The sequence below is a fragment of the Eucalyptus grandis genome, chromosome 10 (assembly GCF_016545825.1).
Source record: "Eucalyptus grandis isolate ANBG69807.140 chromosome 10, ASM1654582v1, whole genome shotgun sequence".
In the NCBI taxonomy this organism is placed as follows: Eukaryota; Viridiplantae; Streptophyta; class Magnoliopsida; order Myrtales; family Myrtaceae; genus Eucalyptus; species Eucalyptus grandis.
Window position 1 is genome coordinate 6876293 of NC_052621.1, and position 18193 is coordinate 6894485.

Sequence of the window (18193 nt, forward strand, 5' to 3'; positions counted from 1 at the left end):
TTTCTTTTGTTGTTTTGTTTTATATAATGAAGTTGTAAAACTTGTGAAAATATTGTAGTCAAAGATGTCTAGTAACCTCGGCGCTGATTAAGAATTGATACGGACTAGGCCACAGAGAGAAGCGTCGCGTGGACTGACCAATGATGGAAGATATAAGCCGGTTCAGCTGGAAATTCGACAGGACAAGGATCGATTCCTTGAACAGTGGACTAAAAGAAACCTTTAAACACTGCACACAGTGATTCTGACTGCATAGAACCTGAATTTTTTTTCAGTGCTCCGGACAGAAAGTGGACTCATGACAAATCCTAACAAAGGCTAACAACACAGCTCAGGAGTTGCAAGGCAGGAAAACCAGTTTGTTTTGGCTAACGTAGTTTTCATGTATTATCCAACTCAGCAGTGGACAAAGCAAGGTTCTATTTGGTTCATGAAAAATAAATAATTTGATAAATATTTTTTAAAAAATGATTACTTGTATTGCTTAAAGATACAATGGAAGGAAAAATAGTTTAAGAAAGATGTCCCACGTCATTTTGTTGTCTATCGGTAGACTATAAGAAGCTGACTTCTGACATGTACTTCGGAGAAATTGTCCAGATAGCTTTTTCGAGAATGGCTGAGGAGTCGGCATTTTTTGGTGATATCGTTCCAATGAAGCTGAAAATTCCTTGCATACTAGGGTACAATTATAAATTTAATCCTCGCTGCTTCTACATATGAAAACGAGATGGTTGGGTTTCCTCAAACTTCCATCCCAAATTTGCAGGACTCCTCGGAGGTATCAGTCCATCTGCAGCTTAATAGTATACCTGTGGCGTCTCTGATAGCATTTTCCCTCCCGTTCTGACTAGTACTAATGAAAAAGTAATCTCTAATTTAATCAGTTGTGCAGTAAATTCTACTTCTACAGCGTGGATTGATTCTGACGATTGGATATTCGGGGAGTTCAAATGCAAATCTGATGGCCCATGTTTCTGGAACAATGAAAGATGGTTCTGTTTTCTCTTATCTGCAACTATCTACAGCTGAATCCATAAATCCCTATTTAATGCTTCACTTTCCTAAATTCAGTGCCCAACTTCAGGAAATGCTGAGCCCCCTATAGTTAATGCTGATTTGTCCGTCCTTGGATATCCGACACCTCCTTGAGAATGAGTAAAGTTGTAGTCGATCTATGTGACATAGTTGCCTCTCGAGGTTCTCGACTTGCTGCTGCCAGGATATCTGGCATCTTGAAGAAGCTGGGAAGAGATGCCCTTGGGGACGGGGAGAAGCAGAGATCAGTTATAGCATTAAATGGAGGGCTGTAAGAGCACTACACCAAATTGTGGAGCTGCGTGGAGGCCATTCGCAGGGAGTTGCTGGGACCTGAAGTGTGAAGTTTCTGTGAACACAATTATTGTGCAGTCGAATGATCACTCGGGCATTGGAGCTGCCGTTCTCATGGCCTCTCATTCACAATACCTCGAGACAAAGTGACCCTTTTCGGAGCATATAATTTGGGTCTCTTTGGGTCTCGTTGTACCATACTTTGTTGCTGAAGTGACTATCTCCTTGGAAGTCCATGTATCTAGCTCAAATTGACATATCCATCTCTTATATTCTGTACATTTTATAGGATACATTCAGAAACTAGTCTTAGGCATGGATCACTAATACATAGTTAGACAAATCGTTTGATGCTTGTCTCTCTGTAGGTCAAGTTGGAAAAGTTTCCCAAAAGTTGGGAGTCCAAAGCCCTACACTAAGCCCTTGCAACTGTTCTAGTGCTAACAGTCAGTTAGTGTTGCACTCAAGAACATGAAAATCGCTGCGTGGCGTTTCCTCGTGCTTGGAATTTTCAAGCAGTGGGACGACATCAAACTTGTGTCTGGATTTCTTCTCGACATTGTACAGCGGATCGCTACATTTGAGCAGCACTTGCAGTACCTCCTTCATTGTAGGCCTCGTGGAAGGCAGAGTAGCAGTGCAAAAGATCCCGAGCTTGAAAACATTGCTTATTTCATCTACGTTTGAGTCGTCCTTGATGTCCTCATCTAATGCGTCAGATATCGGGTTACCATCTTGGATGTGACGCCATGCCCAATCAGCGAGGCACATGTCTTCGTCCCCATCGTTAGCCTCACTCCCAGTGGTTAGTTCCAAGAGAACCACCCCAAAGCTGTAGACATCGATCTTCTCGTTGACTCTTGTTGTATGAGCATACTCTGTTGTTCAAAAAAAAAAGGCAAGACAAAACTAAATATTTCTGCTGGTAGGATATGTAAAGTATGAGGAAGGCAAACTGGCAAAGCTGAAATGAACTCATGTTTAAGTAAATAGACGAACCTGGTGCCAAATAGCCGAAAGAACCGGCAACGGCTGTCATGCTAACAGCTTCTCCAGGCTCGGCCAACATCCTTGCAAGGCCGAAGTCAGCAATTTGTGCGTTGAACTCTGAGTCTAAGAGAATGTTGCTCGATTTCACGTCTCGGTGGATGATGGGTGATGAACAATCATTATGCATATAGCAAAGTCCTTTAGCTGCTCCGAGCGCAATCTGCAACCTTTTGGGCCAATCCAAGATCATATTGTTGGCGACACCCGAGATGGGTGATGATCGTTTCTTCTTGTGAAGCCAACGGTCCAAGCTGCTATTTTCCATGTACTCGTACACTAGGAGTTTCGAGTTCTCGCAAGAAATACAGCACAACAATTTGACAATGTGCCGATGCTTAATGTTCCCAAGTATCTCCACTTCTGCTACGAATTGCTTCTCCAGTTTCTCATTTAACTTTTGGTTATTTGAAATCCTTTTCACAGCGACGGCGTCACCAGAAGGATTCACGATAATGCGATATACTTTTCCTGATCCACCACTTCCAATCACATTAGGCTCCTTCAATCCCGACAGAATATTCGATTCTGTAAAATTCAAACTTTGGAATGAAGTCAGTTTCGGAGTTGAATCAAACCAATCCCTGTTCTTTCTGGAAGCTCTGATCGTGAATAGCACCACCAACAAAACACACATCGCTGCGGCAATGGCCAAGATCACGATCAAGGTGAGATTGGTCTTGCTCGATCTCTGGGATTGGGCGTTGCAGACATTGATCCTCATGAACGAATTGGATGCACAGAGGCCGGGGTTGTGAAGGAAACTGGCGTCATATGCAGCGTTCTCTAACTTGGCCGGGATTGGTCCGCTGAGGAGATTGGATGATAAATTCAGACGGATCAGATTCAGTTGGCCGATTTCAGGAGGAATCAAGCCGGACAGTCGGTTGTCAGACAGGTCCAGCTGCGTGAGCACAGGCAGAAGACCGATTTTGCTGGGAATCGGTCCCGAGATCTTATTGTGACTGAGATCCAGAGTGGTCAAGGATTTCCATGAAATGATGTCTGTGGGAAGAATCCCGGAAAGCTCGTTCTGACCGAGCAAAAGCTTTATCAGAGAAGGAAGCTCGGTCAATTCAGTAGGAACCGTGCCACTGAGGAGGTTATTACTAGCATCAAATACCTTCAAGTTCCTCCACGAAGACACCGTGCTTGGAATCTTGCCGAAGAATTTGTTGTTGCTCATCTCGATCCGAGTGAGGTTTGGGGACAGCTCCTTGGGAAGCTCGCCAGTTAATCCATTACCACTCAAGATCAAAGCCGTCAAGTTCCGCGACATCCAGAGTCCTCCAGGCACATTGCCGGTGAATCCATTGCTGTTCAACATTGCTACGGACAAAGAACTGCAGTTTCCAAGTGACTCCGGCAACTTCCCATTGAGATTGTTGTGCTTAGTGGCCAACCCAAACAGCGTGCCGCCATGGCACAGCTGTTCTGGCAATGCACCGGTCAAGTTGTTGTAGGCCACTTCGAATCTTCTGAGTGGGGAAAACTTGCCGAAGTCCGGGGGGATCATGCCCGATAGATTGTTGTTGGACAGCCTGACATCAGACAAAGCGGGAAGACGAGCGATACCTACCGGGATTCCGCCGGACAATTGATTGGACTCTAAATTCAAGTTGTATAGATTCTTTAGCTTTCCGAAAACTTCAGGTATTTTCCCTGTCAAATTATTAGCAGACAGATCGATCACGCTCAGGTTCATGGCGCTGACTGCCAGAGGGATCGACCCGAACACATTAGTCTCGCACACGTACAACCGGCTCAAGTTCCTCAGAGAAAAAATGCTGCTCGGGATCTCTCCTGTCAGTGGATTCTTCCCCAAATCCAAGTGCTCGAGAGCCTCCATATCACTGACCTTCTCTGGGATTCTACCAAACAGGTTTGTCTGCGGCATCGAAAAGAACCGCAGCTTCTTCAGGGCGGTGAAGTTCTGTGGCAGCTGTGACGGTGCGAACTTGTCATTGTACCCAAGGCTCAGTTCTTCGAGATTGGAGAGGCCAAAAATCTCTTCAGGGTACGTGCCATTGTACTCGGACATGTAAAGGTGAAGGATCCTCAGCTTCGGCAGCCTAGCGATTGACGCTGGGATGTCGAACGAGAAGCTGTTGGCAGCGAGAATCAGGACCTGAAGATTGGCCATACGGTCAATATCGGATGGAATAGGACCTTCGAAGTAATTCTGGGACAGGTCAAGATACGTGAGCTCGGAACAGTAATAGAGAACTGTTGGAAACTCTCCAGGAATATTGTTGTAGGAGAGATCGAGCTTGTTCAGGTTCTTGAGGTTGCAGATGAATGGTGGGATCGAATAATTTATGTTCAGGCTGGCAAGCTTAAGCTCTGTGATCGAGCCGTCTTGGCAGGTGACCTCGGGCCATGTGCAGTGGGAGGATGAATTGGAGGTGACCCAGTGGTCGAGGGAAGATGGGTCCTGCCAGGATTGCCTCAGCTTCAAGAGGACTTGCTGTTCTTGATCTTGGATTTGAGACTCTGCAACATGGGAGAGGGAGCAGAGGAAGACGAGACACGGGATGTAGAAGATGAAGTGAATATGAGGAGTTGATGAGGTTAGTCTCGGCATAATTGGATGTGATTCAGAGTCTTTTTCTGGTTAGAGAGACTCTCCGGTGTTGGAGCTAGATATCTATCAGCTCAAAACATGGAGCAAAACGTGTTGGTTTGCTTGTGTATTGCTCGGCAGAACTCCCAGGTTTTTAACCTCGTTTGAAAGTGCTAAAATTCGGTGGGTCCTAAGATGATGGGTGTGGATGCATTTGTTCCTTTTTGTTCTTTTCCATTTCCCTCCACTAATGTCTCATCTCATTGGACGGATGAAAGCAATGATAATCTCCTTATCTTAACACTGCTCTGAGTACACTTCGAAGAGCACCAAGATACCTTCGACATCTGTGGTTCTATAACGATAAAAGCCGGCAAAACCAGATGTTCCAGATCAGTTTAACGGCAAGCCAGAAAACGACGAGTTTGTTCCTCTGCAGAAGACAAAAATGTTGCTAGGTTTACATGTTCCTCCTTTCAACAGCAGCATGAGCACAGCAAGCAGGGGAGAAGAAATTGGAGCAAAGATGGAAATTTGACCGAATTTATTTACTTATTTTTTGGTCGAAAGACAGACTTTTATTAGGTGGTGGTCAATCTTGCCTATGCACTTTTAACTTTCCTCAAACATTTGTAACCACATGTATCGAACATATTTGCTTTCACATTTATGGATCGTGACCTCTTTTGGATCATCGTTGTTTTTCATTTTAAGAAGAGAAAATAACAATAACTATTACAACGTATGCTATTAGATCAACTGTAATTATTTAGAGTCACAGACAAATTATAAAGCATAATATACATCATTTGTGTGAATTTCCACAATGTTGTCAGATATTAACATTTCTTAAAATATTTAAGAGAAACTAGGAGACCCCACATTGAACCAAATCAAAAACACAAGTTTCCACACAATCATTATGTCATGATTGGTTTTGACCGTCGCGTCACTTTCAAATTGAAGGGTCAATATCACCGTAATCTCCGAACTGATACATCTTAACAAATATATCAAAATTAATTTTTAATCACAAAAGACCTAAAACTAGTATACATATGATAAATTTTTTATTAATTAATTTTATTAATTTTTACTGTTAAATTACTGAATTGAATAACACGTGACAATTAACGGGTATATTAGTTTGAGATTTTATCCCCATTTGTCGTAAGTGTACAATTTTGTAATTTTTCGTGATACTAATCTAATTTAATGAAAATTAACAAAAATAAATTTATCACAAATATACAAAAATATGATTTTTGTGATAAAAAAACTTGTTTTAAGTAAATTTATCCAAGATATATCAGTTTGAGATTTTGATAATTAAAAAATTAATTTAAGATAAATTTATCATAAATGTATTACTTTAAGATTTTTCATAATATTAATCGTAAATTAAATGTCCACAAAATTTTCACGGTATATACTGGTCTCTTGTCCCGTCCTGATCATAACCCATGTGCTTGTAACCTCGATCGCCCATGGAGATAGGAATACACCACCACGTGAGATGTTGACCCTGTGAAAACCACGAAAAAAGAGGATGTACCTCCAGATCTACAGGCGCCTTCGGGGAAAATTCCGGGGGACAGGTGGAAGCCCTCCAACGTTGAACGTTGACCGTAGACTTCATGGCTTTTTAAGTAGGTTTTTGTGTGGGCTTTTGCCTTGTCCCTTTCTTTTAGTTGGAAACGAAGAATTTAAAGAAAATACTGATAAAACAAGCAACATCATGGAAGACTTTGACTTGGCTTGCCCCTCCCTTCACGCCACACGATGTAGACTGACTAAAAAACGTGATTTCCATTTTGTGCTCTTCGTCTTCCCATGCCATCAATAAATCGGGATTAAATTCTAATTTTAAATTTAGGATATGCGATTCAGAATTATAAAATTCAGAATAAAATATAATAAATCCACGATAAGATGAAATTATTTTTATTGAGAATTTTGCAAACCGATCCATTATTGAATGGTAGTATGGGCGAAAAATGAGAACTATTCGCCAAACTCGTTGAATCTTATTCATTTGCAGAGTCACGAGTAGGTATTCAACACTTTTACTAATAGTTTATGGCGGTGGAAATTAGAAAATTAATCTAACTAAATATAGTTAATTTATTCATGATCAGGTTATATAATATGTCAAGATTTTCCATTGTGCATAGAATCAACAAGTAGTAATGACGACTTAATAGTGTCTAAGGAAGGACTCTTTTCAAGCATCTTTAACCATTTTCTTAGATTATCATCACCATTTGAATATTGAGACTTTTGCATTGACACGATAGTCTAAATTACGGGAGTTTACACGCTTCAAAAACATGGGGCGAACCATATATCCCATCCGCAACACACGTGTTTCTTGACCGTGTGGAAAGAGATGATCCCCAGTCCAACAAAAGGACAAAAAGTAAGGTAAACGATATGAAACTCCACTTGCGAAAAAGAAGAGAAGAGTAAAAAAAGAGTCAATCGTGAAAGCGGAGACCCGCTTTTAATCGAGTTAAGCCAAACATCCACGACTTGACTTACTGTGTTTTGGTAATGTGTTTCTCCCTCACTGCCCCATGGGGGCGTCATCATCAGTGTCATCCTTGGCTAGTAGGTTTTACTGAGGATCACATCAGCTAAGGATGTCCGCAAGGTACTTACAAATATCTAGAAATTGCTTTCTTATAATTAGGTTTTGCATTGAAATTGAGATTAGAGATTCCTAAGTATTGCTTTCTCATGATTAAGTTTGGCTGTGAAATTTATCCCGATGCTGATATTTTCAGAGGCGTGAGGTTCTAATTCCTTCATGGCTTAATATCATTGAAAATCTTAAACCGGTATTTCCATGAGACATTCATCTCAAATTTATTTTTGTTCCACAAAAAATCTTTAAGTAGGACCTCCACGATACATTTTATCCAACTAATTTTTGCCTCATGAAAAATCCCGAATTGATGCCATCGACCCAAATCTACATTCCGTTAAAATATATACATGTTAACATACATGGATTTCCCACATTGGTCTTGTCAATTTCCATGTCGGAACTGTCTTTAATATCATCTACCATGTGTGATCCGTCTCACAGTTGCAAGTGACGTGTGCCGGCATGTGTGCATACTAACGGGATATTGAATAAAACATTAGCCGATGATAGATTTGGGTTGGGGTACCAATATGGATTCTTTCTTGTAACAAAAAATTAGTTTAAGTTAAATATGTCATAAGTTTCAATTTAAGAGTATTTGTGAAAGGGAATTTAGTTTGAAAATAAATGTGTCATAAGGCATCAATTAGGAATTTTTAAGGGTAATAACCCTTCCTTATTTGCAAAACCCTTCCTTCCCCAACTCAAGTTGGCTCACTTTCGGAATTAATGCGGAGCAAGACTATCTAATAAAATCCTATGGACAAGGACATTCTTGGAAAGAAAAGGAATGTTTAGCAAAAAGATGAAAAGAAAGATAAAATTCACCAAAAACCTTAAAATTTATCAAAAGAGATGTGATTGTGTTGTAGAAATTGTTGCATAATATTAGACCTATCAAAATAAGTGATAAACTCATATAGATGGGATGAGTTATTATATAGTTAAGTCATATTCAGTAAATGAGTCATAAATGTGCTTAAAAATAATTTGGATATTAAAATATTCATAAATGGGTTTACAACTTACCTAGATCCAATCCGTCTCCATAACTCTCTCTTCATTTTCTCTCACCCTTACTCGATCTCAAGCTTGCTCACTCCCTCTTCTCTCTTCACTGTGTCTCTTGTATTATGATAATAAAATGAAGCTCTAAAACTAGCTGAAATTTATGTAGTCAAGGGTGTTTTTTGAAGTCCATTTGTCCTGAGTGATCGCATGATAATTTTTTACTCATTTCTATCTTGACTATTACTTCTACACGAGCAGAAAAAACAAGTCTCCGTTCGTTAGTCTTCATGAAAAAGGAGTCTTTGTTGTATAGATTAGCGTTAGTGCTTGGAGTCGTTGCAACACACTAACATCTGTGCGTAGAGTTGTTGCAACCCACTCACGTTTCGTACGTTCCATAGATCTGCAAGACAGCGACCTGAATGATTCTGATTGATTCCCACTGGTCCCGGCGCTTCTTTTGGTAATGTCCAAGTCAAATGGCCAACCTTTGAATGTTCGCCGTGCCCTCCTATTCTCCAGTGGGACAGCTTCTGATTAGTTTCCTGATGTAATTGGTCTTGTGGTGGACTTGAGTGCATGGGCAAATTTTCCACAGGATGACCCGGCAATGACAGATCGAGCCTCCTAGATGAGTAGGGAACATAAAACCGGGTGGCATCGAGGCCACATGATTGAACTAAACCAATCCTCATCGCCAGTTCCGGCGCATCATGAGGTCTGTGATTGATGGTCCCAATGAACCCGATGCACGGAAGGAATTCATCTCGGACCATATCATACGCTTCCCTTTTATGCAGTGCACACTAACTAATTCAATAGGAGTTGTCAGTGCAAAGTTGCCAACACATCTAGGAATCTTGCCAAGGCATATTACACAAGTAACTATCGTCGACATGCTCAGACATGCTTAGTTAACCATGTAAATATGTTACCTGTGTCAACACTGGCACGCTTAAATGCATTTCAAGATTTTAACATGTGACAGACAATGAGCATCTAGTGTAAACTAAAGCAGAAAAAACCCAGCAAAGATCAAAGAGCGTATCTACTCACGCAGAATCAATTATTGCGCTCGTCATCCAAGCATGCGTAATGGAGCTCAACAATCACGCTCTTGTGCTAGTCAGGATGGTTGGAATTCTATTATCCAATCGCAGTAAAGTCACGGAGAACAGGAGTGTCGAACTACTCATTTCAAACACGGCAGCAACAAATTCTTTGCTAAAGCTGGGTGATCATACTATTGTTTGTCTAAAGTTACCATTAATCTGACATGATTTCCCATAAAGAATCCATCTCTGGCTAAAGTTTCCAGTGGAATCTGAACTAATTCCAGATTCGAGACTGGATACTTTGTCTCCACAAACAGAAGTTGCGTATCCAACTCTGGGTATTCAGCAATTGACTTTAGTTCAGTCGCAAGATGAGGCTAAAACGATAAGTAATTCCACTAAGAGAGTGCTTTCTGGACATTAGACTACGAACTAGACACATGAAAGACTTCATGTACATGAATAAAGGCAATTGCTTCGGAAGTCCATAGATGCTGAATATGTTGATTCAAGTGTCTTCAATTCGAGCTTCATCATGAGTGATGAAGTGCACTAGATATAGAAGATACTGAATATGTGTCTCTCACGGATTTGGCCGCTTTAAATAGCAGAACAATAAATTGGTAAAGTAGTTTACGTCTAGATTCAAAAGAGCGAGAATCGATGTCTTATAACACTGACAAAATTATCTTTTGTCGAAATAGATTTTAGTAGCCTGAAAATCATGTTAAGAATAGATTGGAAGGGCAACTATACAATGACCTTTTCCAATTAGCAACAAAAAGGCAAATTGGGCATGAAAATTTGTTGAAGGAAAAAGATAAGAAGCCGGACAAACATGATGTGACCTTCGTGGAGAGGTATGGACCTAAGGATGATCTAGACCAAGGAGAATATGCTAAGATAGCAGTAGCTAAAATGGTTATCGACAAGTCATATATTTGTCAATTATTCAGGCCAGCATAGAGTTAAAGAGAAGTTGAAGGAGAACATCATGCTCTAGGCGAAAGATACTTGGTATTACTCAATTCATGTGAACAAAATGGATGAGACTTTCTACTTGCTTCTAGCCGATGGCCTGATAAAACTGATCGAAGGCCAAACCATACGGAGCAGAAAAGAATTTGGAAACAAGAAATATTGTAAATAGCACCACTCATGGAGCCATAATATTGCCGATTGCATTATTATTAGAAAGAATATCCAATGAGGTAATTCCAATAGGTAAGATTAAGTTTACCGATGAAAAAGAAAAGGCTCCATTGGAGATAGATGTTGACCCATTCCCTCTCATGATTGTGGTGTGTGTGAAGCTAAAAGGTAAGAAGCCACGGTAACCAAATTCGTGTGCTCGTTGCAAGCGAGAAATAGGTCGAAGCTACTATACCTAGCGTAAAGAAAAAATGCCACGAGGAGGATTTCCTGGCCAAAATATAAGGTATAGTTGTCACTGAATTCTATCAACAGTCCTAATCATATCGGTCAAACGAGTCGCCCCAAAGTATTTGATCTAGTCATATTCCCTAGGGGGCAAATTTAGAAGAAGTCATTCAAACAAAGGTTTTAGGAAGGAGATCCTACTATTGGCATATTGAGAGAGCCAAGCGGTAAGTTTGAGTATTATGTTAGTTATGCATGTTAATCACGTTACCCACAAGGCATTGTTCTAACCACATCAAGTGAAGAGCTTGATGACATATCTCTTGAAGATACTAGTCGGCTGACACCCTCTCGTCGATGAATGTAAGGTTGTGTTTGGCAATCATGATATAATTAAGGATATGAAAAATTTATACTATTCTACGTTTGGTGCCTACTCAAAGACAAGATAAAGTCAAATATAATGAGAATATAGACTAGATAAAATTATCTTAGGATGAGCTTGCCCAACCCCTGGCGAGGCTTTACATTGCCGGGCCACCATGAGGTTGGCCTCACCAAGGTTGGGCAACGCTGCCCTTGCAGTGGCTCCGCAGCGGCTAGACGAGGCTCGCCCTCGCTTTGGCTAGGTAAGCCTTGCCAGATCTAGCGAGGCCGAGCTCACCTAGTTGAGCCTCACCCACCCGCTAGGGAGGCTCGGTCGACGAGGCTCGGTCTCACCGAGGGCTAATGACACTTCGACAAAGTCGCTGGCTAAAAAGGAAGAAGAAGAAGAATAAAAGGAAAAATGAAAAGAAAAAAAAAGAGAAAAATATAATAAAATTATTAAAAAATTAAAAGAAATTCTAAGTCATAAAAAATTTGAGATCTTACCAAATGCATTGCTATCTCAGGAGAAGAAATTTTGGACAATTATCAAACGTATTTAAATACTCAAAAACTCTTCTAGGGAATAGAAAAAAATCATTTCTAAGCATAAATTGTTTCCAAAAATAGAATGGTTACTAAATAAACCTAAATGTTTTTCGATGGGTTAAGTTCTAATTCTATCACCAACTCAGGCAGCTCTTTTTTGGAATTGGAGCTGAGTAAGACCATCTAATAACTTCCTGTATCAAGGAAACTCTAAGAACCCAAAGGAAATGTTAAGAAAAAAGAGATAAGATAAACACACAAAATATTATAAAATCGATGAACGAGATGTAATTAAGTTCCAATTTTCTTTTATTGTTTTCTTTTATATAATGAAGTTGTAAAACTTGTGAAAATAATGGAGTCAAAGATGTCTATAAACATCGGCGCTGATAAAGAATTGATATGGACTTTTCCAGAGGCCACAGAGAGAAGTATCGCGTGGACTGACGAACGATGAGAAGAGAAAAGCCTGTTCAGCTGGAAATTCGACAGGACACGAATCGATTCCTTGAACAATGGACCAAAAGCAACCTTTAAACATTGCACACGATGATTCTGACTACATAGAACCTGAAAATTATTTCAGTGCTCCTGACAGAAAGTGGACGGATGATAATCCAAATCCTAACAAAGGGTAAAAACGCAGCTCAGGAGTTGCAAGGCAGGAAAACCAGTTTGTTCTGGTTAATGCAGTTTTTATGTATTATCCAACTCACCGATGGACAAAGCAAGGCTCTGTTCAGTTCACGAAATATAAATAATTTGAAAAATATTTCTAAAAAAATGATTATTTATATTACTTAAAAAAAAAAACAAATGAAGGAAATATAGTTTAAGAAAGATGTCCCATGTCATTTTGTTGTTTATTGGTAGACTTTATGAGAAGCTGATTTCTGGCATTTACCTCCGAGAAATTGTCCAGATAGCTTTGTTGAGAATGGCCGTGGAGTCGGCATTTTTTGGAGATGTCGTTCCAATGAAGCTGAAAATTCCTTGCATACTAAGGTGCAATTATAAATTTAATCCTGGCTGCTTCTACTTATGAACATGAGATGGTTGGGTTTCCTCAAACTTCCGTCCCAAATTTGCAGGACTCCTCGGAGGTACCAGTCCATCTGCAGCTTAATATTATACTCTCTAGTAGCATCGCTTTTTCACTTCCGTTTTGACTAGTACTAATGAAAAAGTAATCCCTATTTAATGCTCCACTTTCCTAAATTCAGTGCCCAACTTTAGGAATTGCTGAGCCCCCCTATAGTTAATGCTGATTTGTCCGTCCTTGGAAATCCGACACCTCCTTGAGAATGAGTAAAGTTGTAGTCGATCTATGCGACATAGTTGCCTCACGAGGTGCTTTTCTTGCTGCTGCCAGGATATTTTGGCATCCTGAAGTAGCTGGGAAGAGATACCCTCGGGGACGGGGAGAAGCAGAGATCAGTTATAGCATTAAATGGAGGTCTGCAGGAGCACTACACCAAATTCTGGAACTGCGTGGGGGCCACTCTCGGGGAGTTGCTGGAAGCCGATGTGAGGTTGCTGTGACACGGTGATTGTGCAGTCGAATGACAACTCTGGCAGTGGGGCTGCCCTTCTCATGGCCTCTCTCATTCACAATACCTTGAGACGAAGTGACCCTTTTCTCAGGATATAATTTGGGTCTCTTTGGGTCTCGTTGTATCATACTTTGAGGTGGGGGACCAGCGATGGTCTACTGAGCAACTTTAGCCTAGAAAGCTCTAGTATCCGAGGAGGAAGAGATGCAAATTTATTAAGTCTACGAATAAATGATCAGGCTCACACCAGGACTCTTTAGAAAGCTCCTTTTGAGCCCTTTATCACTCTCCCAATAAAGCGGGAACTATTTTAGCTGGAACCTCAAGGATTCTTGTTTTGTGGATGTCTCCACTTGTAATGATCAATAATAGATGGTTCAATGAAATATTGTCTTTATATCTCAGAGGCAACAATGGTGAGTCGGCAAGTCATTGTGACGAACTGTTTGCATTTTAGTTTACTTGAGCATAATTCTGAAAACCTCAATTGTATTAAGAAAAAGGGTCTTATTTCTTGGTTCCTTTTGTGTCATTATCATATAATATCAATTATGAGAACTGTCTGAGTTAAAGAATTTATTTCCAAACCATCAATGGATTTGCCAACTTTATTGAGACGCAAATGCGGCAAAAAATCAGACATTCAATGGCGATATTCATGGAACAGCAACATCTTTCATTGCTGAAGTGGCTATCTCCATCGAAGTCTATCTATCTAGCTCAAATTGACATAGCCATCTCTCATATTCTGTTCATTCAGAAACTAGTCTTAAGTATGGATGACTAATACATAGTTAGACAAATCGTTTGATGCTTGTCTCTCTGTGGGACAAGTTAGAAAAGTTTTGCAAAAGTTGGAAGACTCCTACACTTAGCTTCTGCAACTGTTCTAGTGCAAACGGTCAGTAAGTGTTGCACTCAAGAACATGAAAATTGCTGCGTGGCATTTCCTCATGCTTGGAATTTTCGAGGAGTGGGATGACATCGAACTTGTGTTGGGATTTCTTCTAGACATTGTACAGCGGATTGCTACATTTGAGCAGCACTTGCAGTACCTCCTTCATTGTAGGCCTCGTGGAAGGCAGAGTAGCAGTGCAAAAGATCCCGAGCTTGAAAACATTGCTTATTTCATCCACGTTTGAGTCGTGCTTGATCTCCTCATCTAATGCGTCAGATATCGGGTTGCCATCTTGGATGTGACGCCATGCCCAATCAGCGAGGCACATGTCTTCATCCCCGTCGTTAGCCTCCCTCCCAGTGGTTAGTTCCAAGAGAACTACCCCAAAGCTATAGACATCAATCTTCTCATTGACTCTTGTCGTATGAGCATACTCTGTTGTTCAACAGCAAAAAAAAGGCAAGACAAAACTAAATATTCCTGCTGGTATGATATGTAAAGTATGAGGAGGGCGAACTGGCATAGCTGAAATGAACTCACGTCAAGTAAATAGACGAACCTGGTGCCAAATAGCCGAAAGAACCAGCAACGGCTGTCATGCTAACAGCTTCTCCAGGCTTGGCCAACATCCTTGCAAGGCCGAAGTCAGCAATTTTTGCGTTGAACTCTGAGTCTAAGAGAATGTTGCTCGATTTCACGTCTCGGTGGATGATGGGTGATGAACAATCATTATGCATATAGCAAAGTCCTTTAGCTGCTCCGAGTGCAATCTGCAACCTATTGGGCCAATCCAAGATCATATTGTTGGCAACACCTGACATGGGCGACAATCTGTTCTTCTTGTGAAGCCAATGGTCCAAGCTGCTATTTTCCATGTACTCATACACTAGGAGTTTCGAGTTCTCACAAGAAATACAGCACAACAATTTGACGATGTGCCGATGCTTAATGTTCCCAAGTATCTCCACTTCTGCTACGAATTGCTTTTCCAGCTTCTCATTTAACTTTTGGTTATTCGAAATCCTTTTCACAGCGACAGCGTCACCAGAAGGATTCACAATAATGCGATATACTTTTCCTGATCCGCCACTTCCAATCACATTATGCTCCTTCAATCCCGACAGAATATTTGATTCCGTAAAATTCAAACGTTGGAATGAAGTCAGTTTCGGAGTTGAATCAAACCAATCCCTGTTCTTTCTGGAAGCTCTGATCGTGATTAGCACCACCGACAAAATGCACATCGCCGCTGCAATGGCCAAGATCATGATCAAGGTGAGATTGGTCTTGCTCAAGCTATGGGATTGGGCGTTGCAGACATTGATCCTCATGAACGAATTGGATGCACAGAGCCCGGGGTTGTTCAGGAAACCGGTGTCATATGCGGTGTTCTCTAACTTGGCTGGGATTGGTCCACTGAGGCGATTGGATGATAAATTCAGACGGTTCAGAATCAGTTGGCCGATTTCAGGAGGAATCAAGCTGGACAGTTGGTTGTCAGACAGGTCTAACTGCGTGAGTCCAGGTAGAAAACCGATTTCACTAGGAATCGGTCCCGAGATCTTATTGTGACTGAGATTCAGAGTGGTCAAGGATTTCCATGAAACGATGTCTGTGGGAAGAATCCCAGAGAGCTCGTTCTGACCAAGCAAAAGCATCGTCAGCTTAGGAAGCTCGGTCAATTCAGTTGGAACCGTGCCACTGAGGAGGTTATTACTGGCATCCAACACCACCATGTTCCTCCACGAAGACACCGTGCTGGGAATCTTGCCGAAGAATTTGTTGTTGCTCATCTCGATCCGAGTGAGGTTAGGGGACAGCTCCTGGGGAAGCTCGCCGGTTAATCTATTACCACTCAAGATCAAAGCTGTCAAGTTCCGTGACATCCAGAGTCCTCCAGGCACATTGCCGGTGAATCCATTGCTGTTCAACCTTGCCACGGACAAAGAACTGCAATTTCCAAGTGACTTGGGCAACTCCCCATTGAGATTGTTGTCCATAGCGGCCAAACCAAACAGCGTGCCACCATGGCACAGATGTTCTGGAAATGTACCGGTCAAGTTGTTGTAGGCCACTTCAAATCTCGTGAGCGGGGAAAACTTGCCAAAGTCCGGGGGGATCGTGCCCGATAGATTGTTGTTGGACAACCTGACATCAGACAAAGCGGGAAGTTGCGCGATACCTTTCGGGATTCCGCCAGACAATTGATTGAACCCTAAATTCAAGCTGTATAGATTCTTGAGCTTTCCGAAAACTTCAGGTATGTTCCCCATCAAATTATTAGAAGACAGATCAATCACGCTCAGGTTCGCAGCGCTGACTTTCTGAGGGATCGACCCGGACACATTAGTCTCGTACACGTACAACTCGCTCAAGTTCCTTAGAGCAAAAATGCTGCCCGGGATCTCTCCTGTCAGTGGATTCATCCCCAAATCCAAGTGCTCGATAGCCTCCATATTGCTGATCGTCTCCGGGATTCCACCATACAGGTTTGTCTGCGCCATTGAGAAGAACCGCAGCTTCTTCAGGGCAGTGAAGTTCTGTGGTAGCTGCGATCGCATGAACTTGTAGTTGTACTCCAGCCTCAGTTCTTCAAGATTGGAGAGGCCAAAAATCTCTTCAGGGTACGTGCCATTGTACTCGGACTGGTAAAGGTGAAGGATCCTCAGCCTCTGCAGCCTCGTGATTGATGCTGGGACGTCGAAAGAGAAGCTGTTGGCGGCGAGAATCAGGACCTGAAGATTGGCCATGCCATCGATATCAGATGGAATTGGACCTTCGAAGTAATTCTGGGACAGGTCGAGGTACAGGAGCTTGGAACAGTTGTAGAGAACTGTGGGAAACTCTCCGGGAATATTGTTGTTGGAGAGATCGAGCCTGGTCAGATTGTTGAGGTCGCAGATGAATGGGGGGATTGGATAATTTATGTTCAGGTTGGCAAGCTTGAGCTCGGTGATCGAGCCATCTTGGCAGGTGACCTCGGGCCATGTGCAGTGGGAGGTTGAATTGGAGGGGACCCAGTTATCGAGGGAAGATGGGTCTTGCCAGGTTTGCCTCAGCTTCAAGAGGACTTGCTGTTCTTGATCCGGGATTTGAGACTCTGCAACATGGGAGAGGCAGCAGAGGAAGACGAGACACGGGATGTAGAAGAAGAAGTGAATATGAGGAGGTGATGAGGTTAGTCTCGGCATAATTGGAGGTAGTTCAGAGTCTTTTTCTGGTTAGAGAGACTCTCCGGTGTTGGAGCTAGATATCTATGAGCTCAAAACATGAAGCAAAAAGTGTTGGTTTGCTTGTGTATTGCTCGGCAGAACTCCCGGGTTTTTAACTTCGTTTGAAAGTGCTAAAATTCGGTGGGTCCTAAGATGATGGGTGTGCATGCATTTGTTCCTTTTTGATCTTTTCCATTTCTCTCCACTAATGTCTCATCACACTGGACGGATGAAAGAGGGGAAGAGTCAAAGAGCCAATGATAATCTACTTATCTTAACACCACTCTGGAGTACACTTCGAAGAGCAACAAGATGCCTTCGACATCTGTGGTTCTATAACCGATAAAAGCCGGCAAAAACAGATGTTCCGGATCAGTTTAACGGCAAGCCAGAAAACGACAAGTTTGTTCCTCTGCAGAAGACAAAAATGTTGCTAGGTGTACATGGTCCTCCTTTCAACAGCAGTATGAGCAAAGCAAGCAGGGGAGAAGATATTAGGGCAATGATGGAAATTTGACAGAATTTATTTACTTATTTTTTGGTTGAAAGACGGACTTTTATCAGGTGGTGGTCAATC

At 41.7% G+C, this 18193-nt stretch overlaps 2 protein-coding genes across 2 annotated transcripts; both read right to left on the reverse strand.

Moving 5' to 3' along the window:
* Positions 1-1570: 1570 nt before the first annotated feature.
* On the reverse strand, positions 1571-5120 carry LOC120285873 (receptor-like protein kinase 5). Its single transcript, XM_039302745.1, has 2 exons — positions 2332-5120; positions 1571-2210 (listed from the first exon to the last, which is right to left on the reverse strand). The coding sequence occupies exons 1-2, from the start codon at positions 4961-4963 to the stop codon at positions 1780-1782; spliced, it is 3063 nt and encodes a 1020-aa protein (XP_039158679.1). The 5' UTR covers positions 4964-5120; the 3' UTR covers positions 1571-1779.
* A 9041-nt stretch (positions 5121-14161) lies between these two features.
* LOC120285874 (receptor-like protein kinase 5) lies at positions 14162-17685 on the reverse strand. Its single transcript, XM_010049370.3, has 2 exons — positions 14964-17685; positions 14162-14839 (listed from the first exon to the last, which is right to left on the reverse strand). The coding sequence occupies exons 1-2, from the start codon at positions 17593-17595 to the stop codon at positions 14514-14516; spliced, it is 2958 nt and encodes a 985-aa protein (XP_010047672.2). The 5' UTR covers positions 17596-17685; the 3' UTR covers positions 14162-14513.
* Positions 17686-18193: the final 508 nt, after the last annotated feature.

Bases quoted from the DNA above. Each gene is read 5' to 3' on its own strand.
- LOC120285873 (XM_039302745.1), bottom strand. From the start codon at position 4,963: ATGCCGAGACTAACCTCATCAACTCCTCATATTCACTTCATCTTCTAC. The intron at 2,211-2,331 runs GTTCGTCTATTT...TTTGAACAACAG, and splicing joins TTTCGGCTATTTGGCACCAG to AGTATGCTCATACAACAAGA.
- LOC120285874 (XM_010049370.3), bottom strand. From the start codon at position 17,595: ATGCCGAGACTAACCTCATCACCTCCTCATATTCACTTCTTCTTCTAC. The intron at 14,840-14,963 runs GTTCGTCTATTT...GTTGAACAACAG, and splicing joins TTTCGGCTATTTGGCACCAG to AGTATGCTCATACGACAAGA.